The following is a 22,488-nucleotide window of genomic DNA, read 5'->3' on the forward strand; positions in this document are numbered from 1 at the left end:
GAGCCTTGTTACTGAGTGTGGCCTCATTATTTGTTTGCAAAAGGTACCATTGTGATGCTTGATTCTAACCTCACTTGTTGTCCAAACAGGTAGTTATTAAAGCTAATTTCTGTGTCTTTTCTTTAATGGTCTGGGTTTCTTTACCAAAGTAATGGGAATCTTGTGTGTGATGATGCCGTTAGCAGATCCATAGCAATAGATGCTATTTACTTAAAGAGTGTGTTAAAACAGGTTTCTGTGACATGCTCGGGTATGCTTTCTAGAGCAGTAGGTTTTTAGTCCAACCAAAAGTTGTCAAATTTTTTAAAAGAAAGGAGGGGAAATGGGAAATTTTCAAAATGACTGGGATCTGGAACATTACCTGAAAAGCTAGTAGAAGCTGATTTCAGAAATAATTTTCAAAGCTGGTTGGGCAGGCAGTTGAGGATGAGGAACCTACAAGATTACAGACAAAAAACAGGGATGTGGGGCTAGCACAATAGCTCTTTCAAAGATCCATTGCAGGCACAATGGGCCTTTTGTGTATCTTTTAAATTCTCCTTTTAAAGAAAGAGCTATTGCTGTATTTAGTTTTAGAAAATGAAATTGGAAGAGAAGATAATATACAGGCAAGTAATTCAGAAAATAATGACCATGCTGTAATTAGGCTCAAAATAAAATTCAAAAGTGGAATGAATAGTTGAATACTTTTTAAGTGAAAGGATACAGAGCTGACCCTAGCAAAAGAAAAAATGAAAATTAAAGCAAAATTTGCACAAGCAAACATTCAAATAATCAAGAAATTCAGCCTTATGCAGGTGATAGTAAGCTGTTTGGTCAGGACCCCGCTGATATTTTAAATGTTCACTTCTTTTACCATCGACTGCAGTGCGCACAATCTAAATAATGCATAGCAGAAATTTGCCAGGCCTCCTCCTTTACCATCCAACAATATATCTGTATGGTGACCTGTAAAGCTTAGAAGGACAAAGGATAGCAAGCCTTGGAAACATTGCCACTGCCAAATCTTTAACAATACTAACTTGTAGATATATTACAGTTCCTTCATTGTTGCCAGGGTCAAACTTCTGCAATGCCTTTTCTAATAGAATGGAAGTACTGTCACTACACAAACTGCAGCAATTCAAAAAGGAAGTTCATTACCTTCTGATGACCAGTGATGTTTGCAGCAAGTAAATAAATCCCAAGACTAGTTAAGTGATGGATTAAACGTATTGTCACCTTTCAAAAAAAAACAGCATATTGGATCCTGTGCTTTATGAAAGCATTGTAATAACGTTTCACCTATTATACCCTTTTTTAAGGTTGTGAATATGGTTTCCACATTTGTGAGGAAATGTACTATATTAAACCACAATAGTGCAGTGAAACTTGCAGCCTTGCTCCTGCTTCTTCTGGCTTTACGTCAAGTAATTTTGATTTTAAACACTTGAGTTTTTGTTAGAGGCCTCTGTTGGTGCCTTTCCAGGTTAGACTGCAGGAGGACCTGGATCATGTTTAGCACCTCAGTACGAACCATTTTCCAATAGAGGTCCTTAAACTGGCATTGGCTGCCACATCAGAATATTGAAGAAGCCTCATGAGTGTTTCAGACAATGCATCCTGTGAATTAATGAATGAATAAAATACAAGACTATAAATCAAAAAGATTAAAAAACCAAAAGTGGAGCGGTCATATTGCAAGATGTGGACTATAGCGTTCTGCCGCACCCCACCGCGCATACACACGCACACGCACACACACGAAAGTTAGAGAAATAGATAACGAGATATGTAGGCAATTTTCAGAGAACTGTAAAAGGGAATAGGGTAGCGATAGTGTGGGATTTCAACTTCCCAATATTTACTGGGATAGTCCTAATGTAAAAGGTTTAAAGGGAGCAAAATGCTTTAAACTGCATCAGGATTGTTTTTCAAGCCACAGCAAAGTGCCAGAGAACTGGAGGACAGCTGATGTGGTACTTCTGCTCAAGAAGGGAGGAAGGTATAAGACAGGAAACTACAGGCAATTCAGTCTAACCTCAGTGGTGGGGAAACTATTAGAAGCAATTCTGAGGGGTAGAATTACTCAACACTTAGGGAGGCAGGGATTAATCAAGAAGAGTCAGCATAGTTTTGTTAAGGGGAGGTCATGTCTGACCAACTTGATAAAGTTTATCAAAGAGGTGACCAGTTGTGTTGATGAGGGCAGTGCATTCAACATAGTCTACTTAGACTTCAAGGCTTTTGATAAGGTAAGAGCCCATGGGTTCCAAAGAAATTTAGCTAATTGAATCCAGAATTGGCTAAATGGCAGGAAACAAGGTGATGGTTGAAGAATATTTTGTGATTATTGTTTTAATTGGGGTTTCACAAGGATCAGTGTTGGAGTCTTTGCTGTTTGTGTATATATTTAGACTTGAGCATAGGAAGGCTGTGGATGATTAATGTGTGGTAGTAGATTTGTGGATGATGTGAAAATTAGTGGGTGGTAAATAATGAGGAAGAATAGCTTCAAATTATAGGAGGATATAGATGGGTTGGTCAGTGGCGACTGGAATTCAGTCCAGATAAGTATGAGGTCATGCTCTTGCGCAGGACAAACAAAGCAAGGAAATACACAATAAATGGCCGTATCCTGTGAAGCACCGAGGATTGGGGGGACTTTGGTGTGCATATTGTCATGGACATTGAATTAACCACATGGGCAAACACAAAGTGGCGAGCTACACGTGTGTAGCATGATGAAACTTCTGTGAAGTTATTGCAATACCTGCACACAATTGTCCTCTCCATTGGTTTACAGCCCCTGTGTTATACATATTGTGAAGAGTTCTGACATTGTTTTATGTAAAATAGGAATGACTGTTTATTACTAACTAAAGTGCTTTACAAAATATTAGGAATGGTAATGATACCGACTCTTAAAATCATGATTAACTAACGGGATTATTATCCTAAAATTCTCCCATTTCGCCTAAGCTGGCACATAAACCTGACAGACAACATAAAAGGTTAGTAGTAGAGGTAGATATTACATTAAAGATAGAAAAGGCTGATATCCATGTGGCTGGACTCAGTTTTTGAATCTTAGGTTAGCAGTTCTGATCCCTGAATGTGCTAAATTCCTCTGAGTAGCTGTATGACAATTAGTGAGGAAAGTGTTTAAGCCTTCAAAAGAGTTTTTGAGTTGGGTTGGTTTCTTCTGATTTTGCTTCACAGCTGTGACCCTCCAGATTGGGGCGGCATGGTTGTTCACTGGTTAGCACTGCTGCCTCACAGCGCTAGGGACCCAGGTTCAATTCCACCCTCTGGCGACTGTCCGTGTGGACTTTACATATTCTGCCTTTGTGCATGTGGGTTATCTCCGGGTGCTCCGGTTTTCTTCCACAGTCCAAAGATATGCAAGTTAGGCAGATTGGCCATGCTAAATTGCCCACAGTGTCCAGGGATATACAAGCTAGGTAGGTTAGCTATGGGAAATGCAGGGTTACAGGGATAGGGTAGGCAGGGTGGGATGCTCTATAGAGGGTCACTGTGGATTTTATGGGCCGAATGGCCTGCTTCTGCACTGTAGGGATTCTATGATTGTAACTTTTCTTACTGGTCATTTTTGCATTCACTGCAAGGTCATAGGGTCAAACTTCTTCTCAGCTTTGGTTGGCTTTCTGCTGTGTGGGGGTGACCAATGAGGCCAATCCCAATCCATACTGCTACCTGTTGTCCCCAAGGTTGATTCTATAGAGCATCTCAGTCTTGTCTGATAAATTTTAAAAAATTAACGTTATAAGTTAATTATAGAAGGAAATGTTAGATAGAACAGATAAGGTTATAACAATGTCCACTAAATCCTGTGAAGTTAACTAAGTAATCTTCATTCTAAAACTCACTTTGCAAACAAGGTGATATAAGATCAAATTCTAAAAATGAGATTTCCTCATGAGCAGCATTTTTTACAATTGTATAAATTGTCAATATGTGGACTATTTGTAAATTAATTTTGACTTATTCGTTAGTAACTATAAATCAAGCAATTTCTATTTGTCTGAAGAAATACCATTGTATTACTTTGTAATGTTCAAGTTGATTATAGACAATGAATTTTCTAAATACGTGTTTAAATAAATATATGCAACCAATGTTTAAAGTTATGTCAAATGATGTGTTATGTATAAGCTATTAATATATTGGGCCTTTCTGCAAATGAATCATTCCTGACACCTGTATGTCATCTGAATATTTATATTTGTGTGCGTTAGTGCTTAATGTGACTTTCTTGTCACTTTTGCCATTGTTGGCATCATTTGGAATGTTTGCCAATGACACATCCATCTGTGTGTTCAATATTGCCTGCAGTCTTTAAAATAATTCAGTCTAACAATTGTATAATTTACAAAAGCCATTGATTCCTATTGTTGACTCCTTTCACAGTTTTTAATTTTAATCTTATTTTCTTTGTCCTTATATGTTACGTCAGTCTGTTGGCTTTCTAAAACAAAATTTGCAAGAGGCAAGATTTCATGTTCGTTCTCAAACTAATTAAATACATTTTGTTACTAACAATAATAATCAATAAAATCAACAGTAGTTAATAAGGCAATGTTATATTTTACAATAACTCTGATATGATGTCAGATTTATGTCCAATTCAACAGTGATAACCGCCTAAGAGATGATGTCAAATTGGCTAGAAGGTATTTTCCATCTCAGTTGAAAGTTGGAGACACAAGTATGACACTATGGCTGTGGAATTAACTGTTTGCACCCAACATGGTGTCTCTTAATAGTTTTTTCTCTAAGTAAGTCTTTGTCACATTTGATGTCACTCATTGAAGGGACCTTCAGACCTTAACGCTCATTTACTGGTAAAATATATCCGCTCTGCTTCTGCATTATGAATATGGGCTGTCAACAATTTGAAATGCCGTCTTTTGTTGCTCACCTTGTGATACTCAACATTGTCATGGTTGCGCCAATTATGGTTTACAGTGAAATAGCATGTTCACAGATCAAAGTCTTGCATTTGTAGGGAAAGATTGATTCTATAAATTTATATTCACAGAAACAGTTACATAAAAATAGTAAGGAGCTCAAGTCTGTGCAGTGAAGGTTGATCATAAAACCCCTAAAGTGAAAGTATATTACTGTCATTATACAGAATTTGAACTCTAGCCAAAAATTGAAGTAATTATATTCTTTCCTGTGTTAAAAGTTATTGACCGGAGTCACAGCAAGATCCTTCCCTAATTAATGTAGCTCTTCAAAAATGTTGTAGAGTAGTTAGGAAATGTGAATACTGTATCATGAATGATTTTTGAGAGTTAGGTTGCTACTTTAAATATTTATACAATTGAATTCAACAATATTAGATTGTAACCTCTGCTCCCTTTTTTTTGGATGGCAGCAGTTAATTATTCTTTTTTCACTTACACCTCCTTTGGACCCATCTTTTGTTGCTTTACTTATCCCAATGTCATCTCCTTTTGCCTGGCATCACTATTCCTTTTGTCGCACAATCTCTTTTGCCTTCCACCCTATCATATCTTCTCTTTGTCTGCCTCCCATCCCTTTACCCTGCCTCTGTACTTGTACTTGTTATATGTCTCTCATCTATTCAAGTTCTAATGAGAGATTCTCACACTGAAAATTTAACACTTTTATGTGCAAGCATACTTCCATCTAACTAACATGATGGACAGTTAGCTTGTGCATTGCTTTTATAAAATTGGAAAGTGCTTTTCATTCCTGTTTCAGTTAGAGTATTGACATCTGTGCAACAGTTTCGCGATTAATCCAATAAACTCCTTGTTTGTAGAATAGGAGTCACCACTGGCCACAGCATTCAGAAATAGAGAAGGACTAGATCCTTGGGCTTTCTCTCTTGCTGTGTGCTGCTTTCTTCAAGAGAGAGCACAGATTATTTTTGACTGATTCGGAATGTTTGGATGATGCCTGTCATATCTGGAAATGTGTAGAACCAGTGAGAAGTACCTGTGCGACTGGAATGGCTTGAAGATTTAGTGGTGCAAATAGAAAGAAGGGTGGGCAAAATTGAAGCAATAAACCATTGATTCTTTACTAACTGCAATGCAGAGTAGTCAACAAATGTCACTGTAAAGGTGAGTTTCTGGATGAGAACAAAAAGCAATAAATTTTCAACAGGAAAATTCAGTGAAATAAATTTTTATAAACCACAAAATTTTTTTTTTAAATGACGTGACTTTAGGTATACTTGTAACTAACGGTACTAGGTATCTATCTACCAGGTTGTTGAGGATAGTTAAAATTGAGGATAGACTACAAGATAACTTGTAAGATGTACCAATTGGGAAGTGTTATATGGACTTGGACTTAAAGTTGCACTGTTTTAATCAATGGAATTTGTCTGAAATCAGGTAAACCAGTGCAAAGAGTTTAGAATTTAGATTAAAAATTGCAACCAATCCAAATAGAGTTTTTGTAATCTTCTGTGTTGGTTTGGTTGACTTCAGATAAATCATGTTGACAAAAGCTGAAATTTGATGCTTATTAACTTATACTGGACTTTGGCCAGTTTTGGGAGCAGTGCCAATATCTAGCACAATGTTTCTATACCAGCGTAAAAGATTGTAGAGCCAAAATTATCACCAATGCAAATAGAGTTTCTGAGATCTTTTGCAGTGGCTTAGAAGCAGTGTGTTGAATAATGGTGCTGCGCCCCCCCCCCCCCCCCCCGAAAAAAAATTGGCCACAGTCCAAATCAACTTAATTGCCATTATGGGTTTCCACTAATTGCACTCATTTGAGTGATTTCAAGGAGGTTCTTAAAATCAAGCTGGTTCTTTTGGCTGCACACTATTGGACATACTTTAAAAGCTTTTGAACTTTAATTATGAACAAACTGATTTTCTTTTTACCTTGGTCATTCGGGAATTATTTTCTGTTCTTTCATGTATGTTGGGCAGATTGCACATCCTAAGTGTCCTTGAAAAGATGAGCTGCCTTCTTAAACCACTGCAGTCCATGTAGTAGTAGGTACACCCACAGTGCTGTTAGGAAAGGAATTCCAGGATTGTTATCATATATGCTTTGTAGTTTCTTATTTGTTATATTCTAGCCACTTTACTTTTTGGTTCATTTGTTCCCTATGTATTCATTTTTGGTGTGATACTTTAAGGTAGCGAATTTACATTGTGTAAGGCAAGAAGAAGTGTACACGGGGCAAGTTTGTGTCAAAATGAAATCAAGTCTAAGTTAATTGTGTTGGGTATGGGAGGGTGGGATAACTGAATTAAAGTAGAGAAGTGCTGAGAAGGAAAAATGACAGGATGGTCAGAGGGTAAGGCAAAAGATATGAGCAGGAGCATACTGGGAAAAGTGAAAAAAGAAAAAAGTTTGCAAAGGCAAAAAGAAGTCTAAAATAATGCTATCAGTTGGAAATAATAAATATGAGATATGTTAACTGGACTGAGCACCCTCAAAATATATTAGGAAGATAGTCTAGATCTTCACTTTTTTCTTATTTTAAAGGTAAGTGTAAGGCATTGTGCTCCAGATGCAATTAATTGGTCAAACCACAGTTAAAATACAGACAAAATAAAAAGAAAAGAATTGGCTGAACTGTAATTCTATTATTTTGCTAAGCATTTCGATATGTATATATAAACTACTACCAATTAACTGTTCCAATATAATAACATCCTATAAACACACACTTGGCAAAGGCAAATTCAGTAAAATAGATTGCCTCACATGCGATTCTAGAAGCAGGAAGAGAACCCCAGCTTTTAGCTGTAATATAGATGAATAAGAGCTTCCACATCCAGCTTCAATATCCCAGCAACTGCAGAAAGCCAAAATTAAAAATCCTGTTTTTGTGGGAGCTTGACTCCTCCCATGAAAGCTGCTTCTGTTATTCCAATTTTTTTTAAAAAACTCAGGGCCTCACAAGCTGTTTACTTTATTGGCTTTGAGCAGACTGCTCAATACCCCTGTCTCAACCTTGCTTCATTTTAAAAAAAAAGGATAAAATACACCTCTTAAAGCCATAGTATCATTACATAAAACATCAGTGATGAGTTCACAGCCAGAAAAGATCCTTCCATGCTGTGTTATCATTCTGTCATTTGGTTGGGTTTGGATCTCCTCTAAGTTGGAATTCTGTTCTTTGGGGATGCTTCTAGCATGTGAAAACACGCCTTTTTGGGAGAAGCCTTCAAAGGGTCCTTAAATGCACCTGGATGAGACCTAAAGTGCCTTTCAGTAAGGGATTGGGCTGGTCCAAAAAGTGGTTGTGCATGAAGTACAAGACAGTGGATACCAAAAGTGGGGTATTGTCAGAAAATGTTGGTTAGACTGGAAGCTGAGGCTGACTGCCACCTAGTGGAGCAATAGTGGAGTTGCTTGCTGACAAATCCTGATCGAAAATTCAGTTCCAGTGCTTGGTCTGAAGCTAATGTTTGAAGACTTTCTAAACATTATCAATTCTAATTTACATTTTTATCTTACAGATGCAGTGAGTAAGTGATATTTTTCCCATTGGCATAAATTTCCAGTTACATTGAGGAGTCTTGCCTCCCCTTGCCACCATCTCGTTTCCTGCATTAATTTTCCCTCTTCCATGCTGGATCACATTCATATAAGATACACAGGCACAGAATCAGCCCATTTGCATCAATGTTCAGAATTACTGGCAACTTCCCAGATATTGAAGCAGTCCATTTACATCACACCTGGACAGCATGCAAGTTTGGGATGATGTGCGGCACAAATTTTACTTGCCATTAAGTGCCAGGAGAGAATCTGAGAATTTCTACTTGACAATCAAAGGCATTACCATCACTAAATCCCCCACTATTAACATCCTGGGGGTTACCATTGACCAAAAACTGAACCAGACCAGCCGTATAAATACCTTAGCCACAAAAACAGATCAGGCCAGGAATTTTGCAGTGAATTACACATCTGACTCTCCAATAACTATCTACAAGACACATGTCAGCAGTATGATAGAAAACTCTCCATTTGTCTAGATGAGTGCACTTCTAACAATATTCTTGGGGGATGACATCATCCAGGATAAAGAAACCTGCATGATTGGCAACCCATCCACCAATGTTAAACATTCATTCCTTCACTAGCGATTCACAGGACCAGCATTGTGTACCGTCTACAAGATACAATGTAGCAGTTCACCAAGGCACATTCCGAACTGGAACCTATAACACCTGTAAGGTCAAGAATAGCAAATGCATGGGTGCACCATCACTTGCAAGTTCCCCTTGCACCATTTTGACTTGGAATAATATTGTCTTGCCTTCCCATCACTGTTGGCTGAATCAAAATCTGATAATCCCTTCCTATGGGTGTACCTACCCACCACAGAATTCAATGGTTTAAGAAACCTGTTCATCATGACCTTTTCAAGGGCAATAAATGCTGGCTTAGCTAGCAAAGCCCACATCTTGTAAATGAGTAAATTTATCTTGTGCTGGTTTACTTCCTTTCAAATTTCTTCTTCTAAATTATCATCATTACCCTTTATTTATTTCTCCCTCATGTTTGTTTAGCATCTACTTAACCGTTGGAACTTCCACTCATTTTTTCCTCTGAACTACCATTATAATCCTCTATATCCTTCTCCTTCATATGCTTGTCTAGTTCCCCTCAATATTATTTACTTCATCTCTTACCTATCAGAACTGTTTGCACGTTCCCACTACTCTTTTTGGATAAAGAAGTTTCTTCTGAATTCCATATTAGAATTCTTGGTGACTATCTTGTATTGTTAGCTTTGGGGTACATTCTTTCCCACGAGTAGAAATATACTATGTCTGTTCCATCAAAATTTTCCGAGTATTTGAAGACCTCTAATAGGTCACTTCTCAGCATTTGCTCAAGAGAGAGGAAAATTAACCTGTTGATCCTTTCCTATTGTTTACACCATGCATTTTTTGTCTCATCCTTATACATTTGTTTTTGTGTCTTTTTCTGTGCCACTACATTTTTCCAAGAAATGAAGACCATAAGTGAATGCAGTACTAAGTGTCATTTCAGATCTGTACTTGGGCCTCAGCTGCACACATACATCAATGATTTGGTTATGAAGATCAAGTGTAATATTTCTGACATTGAAGAAAATAAAAAGCTAAGTGGGAATGTACGTTTTGAGGAAGATGTAAAGCAGCTTAGAAGGTATTGGACAAATGCAGTGGGTGGGCAAAAAGCATGACAAATGGAATGAGTGGTAAAATGAAAAGTTATCCACCTTGGAAGAAAGAACAGCTATGCAGAGTGTTTCTTAAATTTAAGGGGTTGGAAATATAGATATACAAAGGAAGCTAGATGTCCTTTGTCAATTAGTCAGTGAAGGATAAAATGCAGTTGCCCAAACTACTAGAAAGTCTAATCGAATGATAGCTTTTATTGCAAGAGGATTTCAGTATAGAAGTAGTGAAGTGTTGCTTCAATTGTAAAGATGCTTAATTAGACCACACATGGAGCAGCGTAACCACAGAAAGGATATTATTGCCATAGAGACAGTGCAATGAATATTTTTCAGATTCAATCTCCGCATGATGGAACTGTCCTCTGAGGAGAGATTCGGCAAACTGAGCTTGTATTCTCTAGGTTTTTGACAAATGAGAGGTGATTTCCTTTAAACCTACAAAATGCTTAAACCAAAAGGCAGATAGATGCAGATAAGAAGTTTACTCCAGCTGTGGTGTCTAGAACCAAAGGATACAATTTAAAAATAAGGATCGAGATGAGGAACATCTTTTACTCAGGATTGTAAGTGTTTGCTTCTACAGGCCTTTGTGATTGAGAATTCCATGGTCTTTTGAGTATGCTTAAGGTAGAACTTGATAGTTTGATAGATAAACGAAAGAAAAATATTGTACGAGACCTGGGAACCCTGCATGGTGAAGCATATTTGTGATTGGCTCCGGAAAAGAAGGGAACCTTAAGGTAGATACCAACAGCTAAAGACAGTGGAAGACTTGGATGAGTATAGGAAATGCATGGGAAGAAATTGGAGAGCGCAGATGGACCATAAATATACATTGCTGAGTAAAATTATGGAAAATTGAAAGGTGCTTTACAAGAAGATTTGGGGCAAGGGGATAACCAGGGAAAGAACAGGGATGATTAGGGACAAAAATGGCAATCTGTATGTGGACCCAGAAGATGTAGATAGGTTTTGAATGAGTGCCTCGCATTTATATTATATTATAAGAGCAGGACAAAGTAGGTGTGGAAATCAGGGAAGAGGCTCTGATAAACTTGAATAAATTGGCTTTGGGAGGAAGGAGTTATTAATAGTTTTAGCGGGTGAAAATTGGATGATTTCCCCAGATTTGAATGTTATGTATCTCAGGCTCTTCTGGGAAGCAAAGAAGATGATTACATGGGTCCTGATGTTAATTTTCAAATCCTCTCTGACCACAGAAGAGGTGCCAGAGGACTGGAAAATAGCTAATACGGCATCATTATAGGATGGTGGGAATAAACCAGGGCCATTGAGCCCAAATTAAGTAGTTAGGAAACTTTTAGTGAAAAATTCTGTGGGACAGAATTCATTTCCACTCAGAGAGGCAAGGATTAATAAAGGATAGTCAGCATGACTTTGTCAGGCAGAGATCATGTCTAACAAATTTAATTGAATTTACTGAGGAGGTGACTAGATGTGTAGATGGGGGTAGTGCAGTTGGCCTTTGGCCTACTGTTCAGTAAGGCCTTTGACAAGGTGCTGCATGGGAGGCTGGTAAAAGGTGGAATTTGACAAATTCTATCCAAAACTGATTTAGTGGCAGGAGACACAGGGCAATGATAGAAAGTTGTTTTAGTGACTGGAAGCCTGTGTCTAGTGTTGTATCCAAAGTTTTAGTGCTGGATTCCCTGCTGTTTGTAGTGTACTTTAATTATCTTGACACAAATACAGGAAGTTTGATGAATAAGTTTGCAGATGACACAAGAATTGACAGTGTGGTAAGTATTGAGGAGGAAAGCCTTAGACTACAGGATGATATGGATATGCTGACAGAGATAGACATTTGGAGTTTAATCCGGAGAAGTGAAAGATGATACACTTTGGGAGGACTAACAAGGAAAGGGGTACACAATGAATGGTAGGATTGTAGGATGTACAGAGTATCAGAGTGACCTTCGTATGCATGTGCATAGATCTGTGAAGGCAACAGGCAGATTATTGCATAGTTAAGAAAGCATATGGGGTACCTGCATTTATTAGTTGAAGCATCAAGTACAAAAGTAAGGAGGTTATGATGGAGCTATATGAGATGCTGGTTAGGCCATAGCAGGAATACTATGTGCATTTCTGATTGCATGAAAGAAAGCATATGATTGCACAAGAGAGGGTGCAGGGAAGATTCGTAAGGGTGTTGTCCAGGCTGGAACGTTTCAGCTATAAAGAGAGACTGGTTAGGCTGAGGTTAATTGCCTTGGAGCAGAGAAGGCTGAGAGTGTGCAAAATCATGAGGCATAGATGGGTTAGATATGAAGAAGCTTTTCACCTTAGAGGGGATTTAAAGGAAACTTTTTTTCACCCACTGGGTCATGGGCATTTTGAACTCATTGCCTGAATGGGTAATAGAAATGGGAGCCATCACAACATTTAAGTCGTATTTGGATGTACACTTTGAAGTGCCATGCACACAAGACTATGAACTAAGGGCTGGAAAATAGATTTAACGTAGATAAGTGCTTGATGACCAGTTCTGACACGATGTAGTGAAATGCCTTTATCTGTCCAGTCATTCTCTAACTGTATGACGTACTTGAATGGTAAACATAGTTCAATGCACCGAATTCTCTTTGCGTCCAAAAATCTGTGGTAGAAAGTGGTGTAAGTGATGGCAAGCACTAACAATCAGTGTGTGCTTACACAGCATTCTGGGATATTGTGCTTCGTTCCCAAGTCACGTGATAATCTGACTAGAGAGCTCTTACAATTCTGTTGACCATTTGAAGTCAACAAAGACATCCTGCAGGAGGTATTCAGTAGAAGATTGGAAAGGAAATCAAAGGGTTTGCAGAGCTTCTTACACACATTGTGTGAATGATATAGTATTAATTACCAAGTCAATTTCTCTGTACATGTATATTTCCAAACCCTTTTCCAAGTCACTCATCATATTGCAGGAATCCAACAAGATAGACATCAGTTTATTCTGTGGTTGTTTATGCTTGTCAAATACTTCATTTAGTTAGTCTGAGAAAGACTTTACAGAAAATAAAGAATATTTTGCAAATAGATTGCCAGAACTCAACACCATTGTGTTGGTACTGTGTGACAACTAGGTTATTCATGTTTGGAGAAAGGAAACAAGACCTCAGGTCTTTATCCAGCTTTATTTGGAACAATATCCCATTATCAAACCTCAGCTTATACAAAGAACATTAAAAAAAAAGAATTATTTGGCCATGAAGCCTGTCTGCTACTCAGTAATATCATGGCCGATTTTCCCCAGGCCTCAACTCCTTCTTTCACACTAGCTCCTCATAGCCTGAACTTCCTGAGATTTCAATAATGTATCTTACTTCCTCTTTAAATACTCCCACTGATCTAGCCTCTACAACTGTCTGGAATAGAGTATTCCAGACATTCACTACCCTTTGGGAGAAGTATTTTCTACACATCTTTCAGTTTTATATGAATATTCCCTTATTCGGTAACTATGACCCATTGTTAGAGTTCTATTACAAGTGGAAACACCCTTCCATCATCTAGCCAGTCAAGCCTCTTCATAATCTTATGTTTTAGTAAAATCACCATTCATTCTTCCAAACTCTAATGTATATACCTCTAATTTGTTTAACCATTCTTGATATGTCCACCTTGTCATCTCAAGGATCAGTCTCAATCCAATGTCAATACATCCTTTCTTAAATTCAGGGACCAAAGTTCTACACAGTACTCTGGCTGTGGACTCATCAATACACTATACAGTCAAAATAAGATGCGTCTATTTTTAAGTTTCACTCACTAACAATAAAGGCCAAGGTTGCATTTGCCTTAATTATGTGCTGTACCTGCATGCTAACTGTTTGTGTTCGATGCACAAGAAGGCCCAGAATGCTCTCTGTCTTTTATTTTTTTCCCTACCCCTCACTTTCCTACATTAAACTCCATTTTCCAGGTTTCTGCACAGCCATTCAACGTATCCATATGCCCTTGCAGATTCTTTTTGTCCTCATAACAACATGCCGCCACCTTTTTTCCTAACATCAGCAAATGTATATATGTTATACTCTGTCTTCCTCGCAGTCAATAATATAGTTAGTAAATAATAGAAGCCCTAGGGCTGATCCTTGTGGCACTCCACTAGTTACACCTTTCCAGCTGAAAAAGACTTATTAATCCTGACTCTGCCTTCTATGCATTAACCAATTTTCAATTAATGATAATACATTACCCTCCAATGTGGTAAGCTCCGATCTTGTGCTAAGCTTTTTATATGGCACCTTATTAAATGCCTTCCAGAAATCCAAATACATGACATTTACAGCTTTCTCCTCTATCAGTTCTGCATGTTATATCCTTAAAGAGTTCTTGCAAATTTGTTAAACATGATTGCTCTTTCACAAGCCATGTTGACTCTGTTTGTTTGAGTTAATTTTCTCTAAATGTTCTGCTATTTCTTCCTTAATAATCGACTCGAGCAGTTTTGCAATGACAAATGTTAGGCTAATTGACATTTGGTTTACTGTTTTCTATCTCTCTCTCTTCTTGATCAAGCATATCTCATTTCTCCAATTTACTGGAACCCTCTGGAATATTATAATCAATGCCTCCACTGTCTTTGTAGCCACTTCCTTTAAAATCCTTGGATGCAGGTCATCAGGTGTTGGTGACATATCTACCTTTAGTCCCATTCATTTGTCAAATACTTTTGTCCCTTAAAATAGATACTGTAATATGATCTTTCTTCCCATTAACACCTTGCTTATCTGTTACCTTTGGGATTTAGTGACCTCCACTGTGAAGACCAATGCAAAGTATTGTTATAAATTATTTGACATTTCCCTGTTCAGTATCAGTTTCCCCAGTTGCGTCCTCCAAGGTTCCAACATTTACTTTAACTACTCTCTTTTTATATAGGAGCTCTTGCTGTTTGTTTTTATACTTCTTACCAATTTACTTTCATAATCAACTCTCTTAGCTTTTTCATTCATTTGGTTCCTAAAAAGGAAAGCAATTCACTGGCCTATCATTAGCTTTTGCTCCTTTGCAATCCTTAGATTTTGATTGGATACTCTCCTTGAAGCCTTAGATAACCAAGGTGGCTCATTCTTCTTTTTGATTAGAAAATTTTTTTGTGAACATTATGAACTACTTGCTTAAATGTCTGCCTCTGCTCATCCACTGACTTTCCCCTTAGTCTTATCTTCCAGCCTGCATTGGGCAACTTTTTATTCATACCTCTGTAATGGCCTTTAAGTTGAGGACACTGGTTCAAGACCCAGGTTTCTTTCCCTCAAACTGAATATAAAGTTCTACCATTTTGTGATTGCTACCCTCTAAAGGATTGTTAACTTTAACACATTATACATTACACATTACTAGACCTAACACAGCCTGATCTAAAAAAGATAGATTCAGCAACATACTGTTCTAAGAAATAATCCCTGATGCATTCATCAGATTCATCTTCCACGTAATCCTTGCCCATCTGATTTGATCAGTCAATGTACAGATTAAAATCATGCATAACATTCGTAATGACCTTCTTGTGTGCCTCCATTATTTCCTGATTTATACCTTGCCCTACAGGGAGACAATTCTTTGTGGTCCTATAGATGACTTCCACCCATGACTTCTTTCCCCTATTATTCCTTATTTCCATTTTGTGATACCTCTATCACTACTCACCCTCCTTTATTAACACTGCTCTCCACTGTGTTTTCCTTTTTGTCCATTTTTCCAGAATGTCAAGTATCCATGAATGTTGAATCTCAGTCTTGGTCACCCTAAATCCATGCCTTTGCAATAGGTATCAAGTCATATTCATTTTATTTGTGTCGTCAAATCATGTATCTTATTAAAAATGCAGTATGCATTCAGTTAAAGAGCCTTTAGCCTTGACCTTTAACTATTATTTCTGATTTTTGCTGCACTCTTCTGCGTATTTTTTCTGCCCTTCCTGTCATGCTTTGATTACTGTTCACATCTTCACTACCCTGCACCCCGTCCTTTCATTTCTTTTTGATTATTTTTTAAACTTCCCTCCAATTGAACTTTCCTGTCCACTGATTAGTATGAAGCCAAGTTTTAAATCCACCAGCACAGTATGGTTTAAATGAAGCCCATCCAAACAGAAGAGCTCTCTCTTTCCCTAGTTCTGGTGCCAATGCCCAATGAATTGGAGCCCCTTTCTCCACAGCAATATTTGAGCGACAAAATTACCTTTACTCTTTCTACCCTTTGTCAATTTGCATGTGATCAGGTAATAATTCAGAGGCTGTTACATTTGTGGTTCTGTGTTTTAAATGAGCCCCAAGCTCCTTGTAATCCCTCATCAGAACGTTTTCCCTATTCCACCTAGATCATTGATATGTACATGGCACACAACAACTGGATTCTTCCTCTCCCACTCCAAGTTCCTCTACAGCCCAGAGAGATGTCCTGAACATTGGCATCAAGTGGACATCACCACTGCCTTTGAGACATTCTGTCTTTGCTGCAGAGAACTGTATCAATTGCCCCAACTATGCTATCCTCTATTAATGCTAAATTTTACCTCTGCACCCAAATCGAATGGATCTCTTAACCACAATGCTGTGGTCAGTTCACTCATCCTCCCTGCAATCTATCTCCTCATCCATACCAGGAGCAAAAACCTCGTACCAATTTTACACAAGGTCACTGGCTGACACTTCTTTGAAAGTAAATACTAGATCTCCATACGATGTTTCATGAAACAGTATGTCCAGAGATCTCTTCCCCCTCTCTGATATATCACAGTGTCTGCAGTTCTCACACTAGCTCATCAACTCTGATCCAAATTTCCTTGAACAGCCAGCACTTGCTGCAAATGAGATCACTGTTATCACACTGGCATCCACTAGCCCTGAACTGCTACAGAATCTACTTTTCCTGTTCTCTCCTGCGCGTTATAAACTAAAGGCATCAACAGGTTTGGGGGAGAAAGTGGGAACAGGGTGCTGAGTTGAATGATCAGCATTATCATATTGAATGGCAGAGCAGACTTGAAGGGCTGAATGGCCTACTCCTGCTCCTATTTTTCCTATTACCTATGTTAAGTGCTAAATTGTTCTGGGCAAGAAAACTGAGAACCTGGCTTCAAAATTTGATATCTGATATGTTGTTGGTACAGAAGACTTTGATGAGGTTGTGGGAAGGTGGCATTCAAAGCAATAGCCTTGAAGAGTTGATACTGGCCAATCCAGCTGAGCTTGACTGGAATTTCTTAGCAGAAAAGCTGTTGAGTGATACAAAAAGAAAGAGTATCCTCTTAGCTTGAAAGTAGTTATATACTTTTGAAGCAGACTAGCTGGCTAATAAGTTAATTTCAAACAATTTTTGCATTTGCCATAATTAAAGACTTAAAAATCATTTAGCCTTTTGTCCTTTGGAAAGTAGTAATGGGATTTTTGCGGCACTAAGAATACAGTTTCATGAGACTTAGCTGACAATTGATAATCAATAAAATTGAACTCTGCACTTGTGTTTTCTGAGGGCTGTGGTAGTTTATTCCTTCCTTGTGCATCGTAGTGTATTTCTGAATTGCATTACAAGCACAATACCATGTCTGGTTGCCAAATCTTTCAAAGGAGCTTTGAAAGATTTGGCAAGCAATTCACCAGCTTTTGCTTCCAGCAAATCACAGTGCTACCCTTCAGGCCCTTGTTGACTTCAAGCCTCTCATCTCTATCTCCATGATCAAAAATATCTGTCTTTTGACTTGTCATAATGCATGTTTTGATTCACAATTGGAAAGCATAGTTGAAATAATTCAACAGCCATTGGTTGAAAAGAAGCTTTCAGTTCATTTTATATCAAGCCAATCACAAATATGCTTGCTAACCAAGGTTGATTCATTAAGCATCTCCAAAAAGGGAAGAGGCCACTTACACTGTCTGCTCCTCTTAAATAATTTGAAACTCAATGATAGTGACACCAAAGTCAGAAATTTCAAAGGGGTATTGACACAATGGAACAACAAAAGAATCCACTCAAGATACCATTTAATAACTCATGAGTCTAGCCTACTCCCAGAAAGATTTCTGGCTGTTTTTACTGCAGTCATGGCAGTGGTTGGGAGCTGTGTTATCTATTATCTCAATGCTTTAAGTTGGTTTCAGGTTAACGTAACAAAGCTGCCGGATCTAAAGACAGAATTCCAAACTGGGGTAAATCATTTAAATTCTGCACCAAAGAAGTTGGTTCACTGCAACATTCCAAATATATTTTATTTGCATTCTGATAACTGGCTGCCTATACATTTATTCAAAGAACTTAGCATTGCTACAACAGATTCCATCTTGATTGGCTTTGCTGTACTCTCCGTTGCCCTTGATGTTTCATGCCCCACTTCTCTTGTATCTTTGACGCTCCGTGTAGCTCAATCAACCTACATATATGTCCATTGACCCTAACAAGCTGGCAGATTTGCGAACAGAATACAGTGGGTTGTGTTGGCAAGACAAATGACATTGAATAATTTACTTGCGTTGTTATGTGTTCTTTCCCATGCTTCCATATAAAGAGCATACTATGTGACTGCAACTTGAGATTGAGTAAAAGCTAACTGCAACTTTAGTGGTATTTCAAATTCATAGCATAATCATTACTTGAGGACTTGACCTTGGAAGGAACATACAAAAAAAAGCATCATAAAAACCGCACGTTGCTAATGAATATTGTACTGGATAATGAATGTGATACAGTGATGCATGCAGCTCATGATAATGTTTTTGTGCCTTTTGTTTACAGGTTGGTAAAAATTAAAGAGTGGGTAGACAAGCATGACCCAAGAGCAATGGTAATACCTTTCAGTGGAGTACTTGAACTAAAGATACAGGAAATGGGTGAAGATGAAACAAAGAAATACATGGAAGAAAACAAAACGCAAAGGTTAGTAGCTATTTTTCTCTGCGAACTTCCGTTTTTAAATGATGATTGGCAGAATTTGTTTTTAATCTAAATACTTTGTGGGGGGAAAAATTCTTTGCATCCATCTTCGCTGTGTAAGCGAGCAACCTATGAATATTGTAACATTCAATGCACAGTGTTCCAATGGTTGCTACATTTGATTTTGCTTTGGAACAGTGGGACCCTTTTGGAATGTGTTAAGAGGGCATACCAACAGCAATGATTTGGTCAGTTTGTCAGTGAGACAGAGTAAGAGAAGGTGCCTCCTATGTTGCTAGAGAACTGCTGAATGTGAAAGCCAATGGGATGCAGTCTTGGATGAAGAGATTGAGATGCTGATAAGTAAGTATTTCTGGTTCTGAGAGCAGTTTGTACCTGAGAGGGGGCATGAGGAAAGCTCTTAAGTACTGTTTGTTTGGTGTAACTGACAAAAATTGAGGCTCTGAGAAATTCAGGCAACTCGATGAAGTTTAGTAAAAAGCTGAAATTGTGCTGGTAATTGGCTGCTTGTCAGCAATCTTGCAAATTCTGGGGATTGTGGTCTTGAGACAAAAGATTTGTACCAGGACATAAGCACTCATTGAGGCAGTCCTTGGCAGAGTGACTTTGAGGGACATTCAGAGCTATATCTTCAAATGTGAAGAATTGGAATCCTTTGTAAAGGAGGCAAAAATTTAATTAGATTTGGTGACCCGTAGTATCATCATAGGATCTGGGTGAATTGTAGAGAAATCTGTGGGATCTATCTCATCTGCATCTGATAGTTAATGTGCTGCATAGTGCACTATAAATGTCTTAACACCCATTTACCTGACGTTAAATCTGAATGTTAAAATATAACTTCTGTATGTGTATTTGTGTATGTAGCAAATTGTTTTATTTTTCTAATGATCTAAAGTTTATGTATTTGTTCAAAATTGTGAAATCTTTGCATGTATCTGGGATTTCTAGTGTTGTCTACTTTTTAAAAAAAAAGTTATTGTTCCCAATTTTGGTGGTCTCGCCTGGAATGAAAATATACTTTACAAAAGTATTGGGCATTTTGATTTCTTGGTGCTTGTCAGAGGAGTATGCGGTTGTACTTGCTTATTTGATCTGGATACTTTGTACATGAAGCAGAGGTATAAGTAATTTGTTGTAGACATTTTTAAACCACCCCTGAAGCAGGTGAGACTTCAATCCAGGCCTCCTGGCCTAGAGGCAGAGATAATGCCATTGGTATCGTAATAGCCCTCAAGTAATTTGTTCTTTTTTTTTCCAAAGTAATTTGTTCCAGGTTCATAGAGTTCAGATGAATCAGACATGGTCCTAAGCCATTTATGCTCTTGTTTGTGGGTTTGCTCCTTGTTAATAAGTTGTTGACTCATTCTCCTCCTAAGCTGCTCCACTTTCTGCTGTTAAGTGTTTAGGCATTCGGAAAATGAGAGTTGAATTGTATTCAGAAGGTTTCCAAGGAAGGGGTCAAATTACTTAGTATCCCCCTTGTTTGATCATTTTACCTTCATTCATATTTTCTTCTGTACAGCTTCTTAGAAAAGTAGGATTATATGCTTTGAGGAAGTGAGAAGATATTTCTTAAATTATGAAATGTTAAACTGAAACCGGAAGTCAGCTTTCATTATGAGGAGCTTTTGCGCGTTGCTTACATCCTCATTATTTTAAAATGGAATATTTCTTGCAACTGTAATATTTTGTGAATCCAAAGCAGCAGAAATCTGTCACAGGTCGTCAAAAGTAAGTAATGTGCCACATCAAATTATGGCGATAATCGTGCAGAATTGTAATAACATAATAATTCAGTTTGAGTTTGTTTATTGTTGTCACATGTACCATGTACGATGAAAAGTGTCAGTTTGCATGCTATACAGGCAAATCGTACCATACAAAGTGTATCAGGGTAGCAGAACAGAGTGCAGAATACGGTGTGATAGCCATGGAGAAGGTGCAAAGAGAGAGATCAGAATTAACATTTGAGAGGTCTGCTCAAAAGTCTGATAATAGCAGGGAAGAAGCTGTTCTTGAATCTGTTTGTGTTTGTATGTGTATTCAAACTTTTATATCTTCTGCCGGCTGGAAGAGGGTGGAAGAGATTAATACTTGGGGCGGGAGGGAACTTTGATTATGTTGGTTGCTTTCCCGAGGCAGTGGGAAGCATTGATGGGAAGCATAGATAGAGTCAGTAGATCGAAGGTTGGTTTGTGTGATTGACTGGGCCATGTTCACGACTCTCTGTAGTTTCTTGCGGACTTGGGAAGTGCAGTTGCCATGCCATGCTGTGATGCATCCAGATAGGATGCTTTCTATGGTGTATCTATAAAAATTGATAAGTGTCCTTGTGCACATACTAAATTTCCTTAGCTTTTTGAAGTAGAGGCGTTGTTGTGGTTTCTTGACCATCATGTTGACAGGGTGGATCAGGACAGATCGTTGGTGATCATCACTCCCAGGAATTTGACGGTCTCTACCATCTCTCCCTCAGCACCATTGATGCAGACAGGGGCATCCTGTCAACTCCACTTCCTGAAGTCAATGACCAGCTCCTTTGTTTTGCTGGCATTGATCGAGAAATTGTTGTCTCTATACCATGCCGCTAAGCACTCAGTCTGCTTCCTCTATTCTGTATTGTCGTTGTTTGAGATCCAACCTGCAATGGTGGTGCTGTCAGCAAACTTGTGAATGGAACAAAAACAAAGTTGCTGGAAAAGCTCAGCAGGTCTGGCAGCATCTGTGAAGGCAACAACAGGATTAACTGAAGTTCTGAGGAAGGGTCACTGGATCCGAAACGTTAATCCTGTTGTTTCCTTCACAGACGCTGCCAGACCTGCTGAGCTTTTCCAGCAACTTTGTTTTTGTTCCTGATTTACAGCATCCGCAGTTTTTTCGGTTTTTAACTTGTAAATGGAGTTGGGGTGGAATTTGGCCACACAGTCATGAGTGTATAAGGAATATAGTAGGGGGCTGAGTACGCATCGTTGCGAGACACCAGTGTTGAGGATTATGGTGGAGGAGGTGCTGTCACCTATTTTTGCGGTCTATGGGTCAGGAAGTTGAGGATTCAATTACAAATGGGGGAGCCGAGACCTAGGTCTCAGTGTTGAGATGAGTTTGTTTGGAATTATGGTGTTGAAGGCAGAGCTATAGTCAATAAGTAGGAGCTTGACGTAGGTATCCTTGTTAGCCAGATGTTCCAAGGATGAGTGTATGGCTGGGGAGATGTGGACCTGTTGTGCCAGTTGGTGAATTGCAAAGGATCAAGGCAATTTGGTAGGCTGGAGTTGATGTGAGCCATGACAAACCTTTCGAAGGACTTCATAATTATGGAGGTCAGAGCCACCGGGTGGTAGTCATTGAAACTCGCCCCATGATTTTTCATTTTCTAAATGAGGCAGTGTTAA

At 38.4% G+C, this 22,488-nt stretch overlaps 1 protein-coding gene across 1 annotated transcript in view; it reads left to right on the top strand.

The window, feature by feature from the left end:
- ola1 (Obg-like ATPase 1) overlaps window positions 1–22,488 on the top strand; it is a 192,167-nt gene that overhangs the window by 147,760 nt on the left and 21,919 nt on the right. The window contains exon 4 of the mRNA XM_020535435.1: window positions 18,935–19,075. Coding sequence (XP_020391024.1) covers window positions 18,935–19,075 — 141 coding nt within the window. The remainder of the gene's footprint in view (window positions 1–18,934; window positions 19,076–22,488) is intronic.

This window comes from Rhincodon typus, chromosome 7 (genome assembly GCF_021869965.1).
Source record: "Rhincodon typus isolate 14 chromosome 7, sRhiTyp1.1, whole genome shotgun sequence".
NCBI lineage: Eukaryota > Metazoa > Chordata > Chondrichthyes > Orectolobiformes > Rhincodontidae > Rhincodon > Rhincodon typus.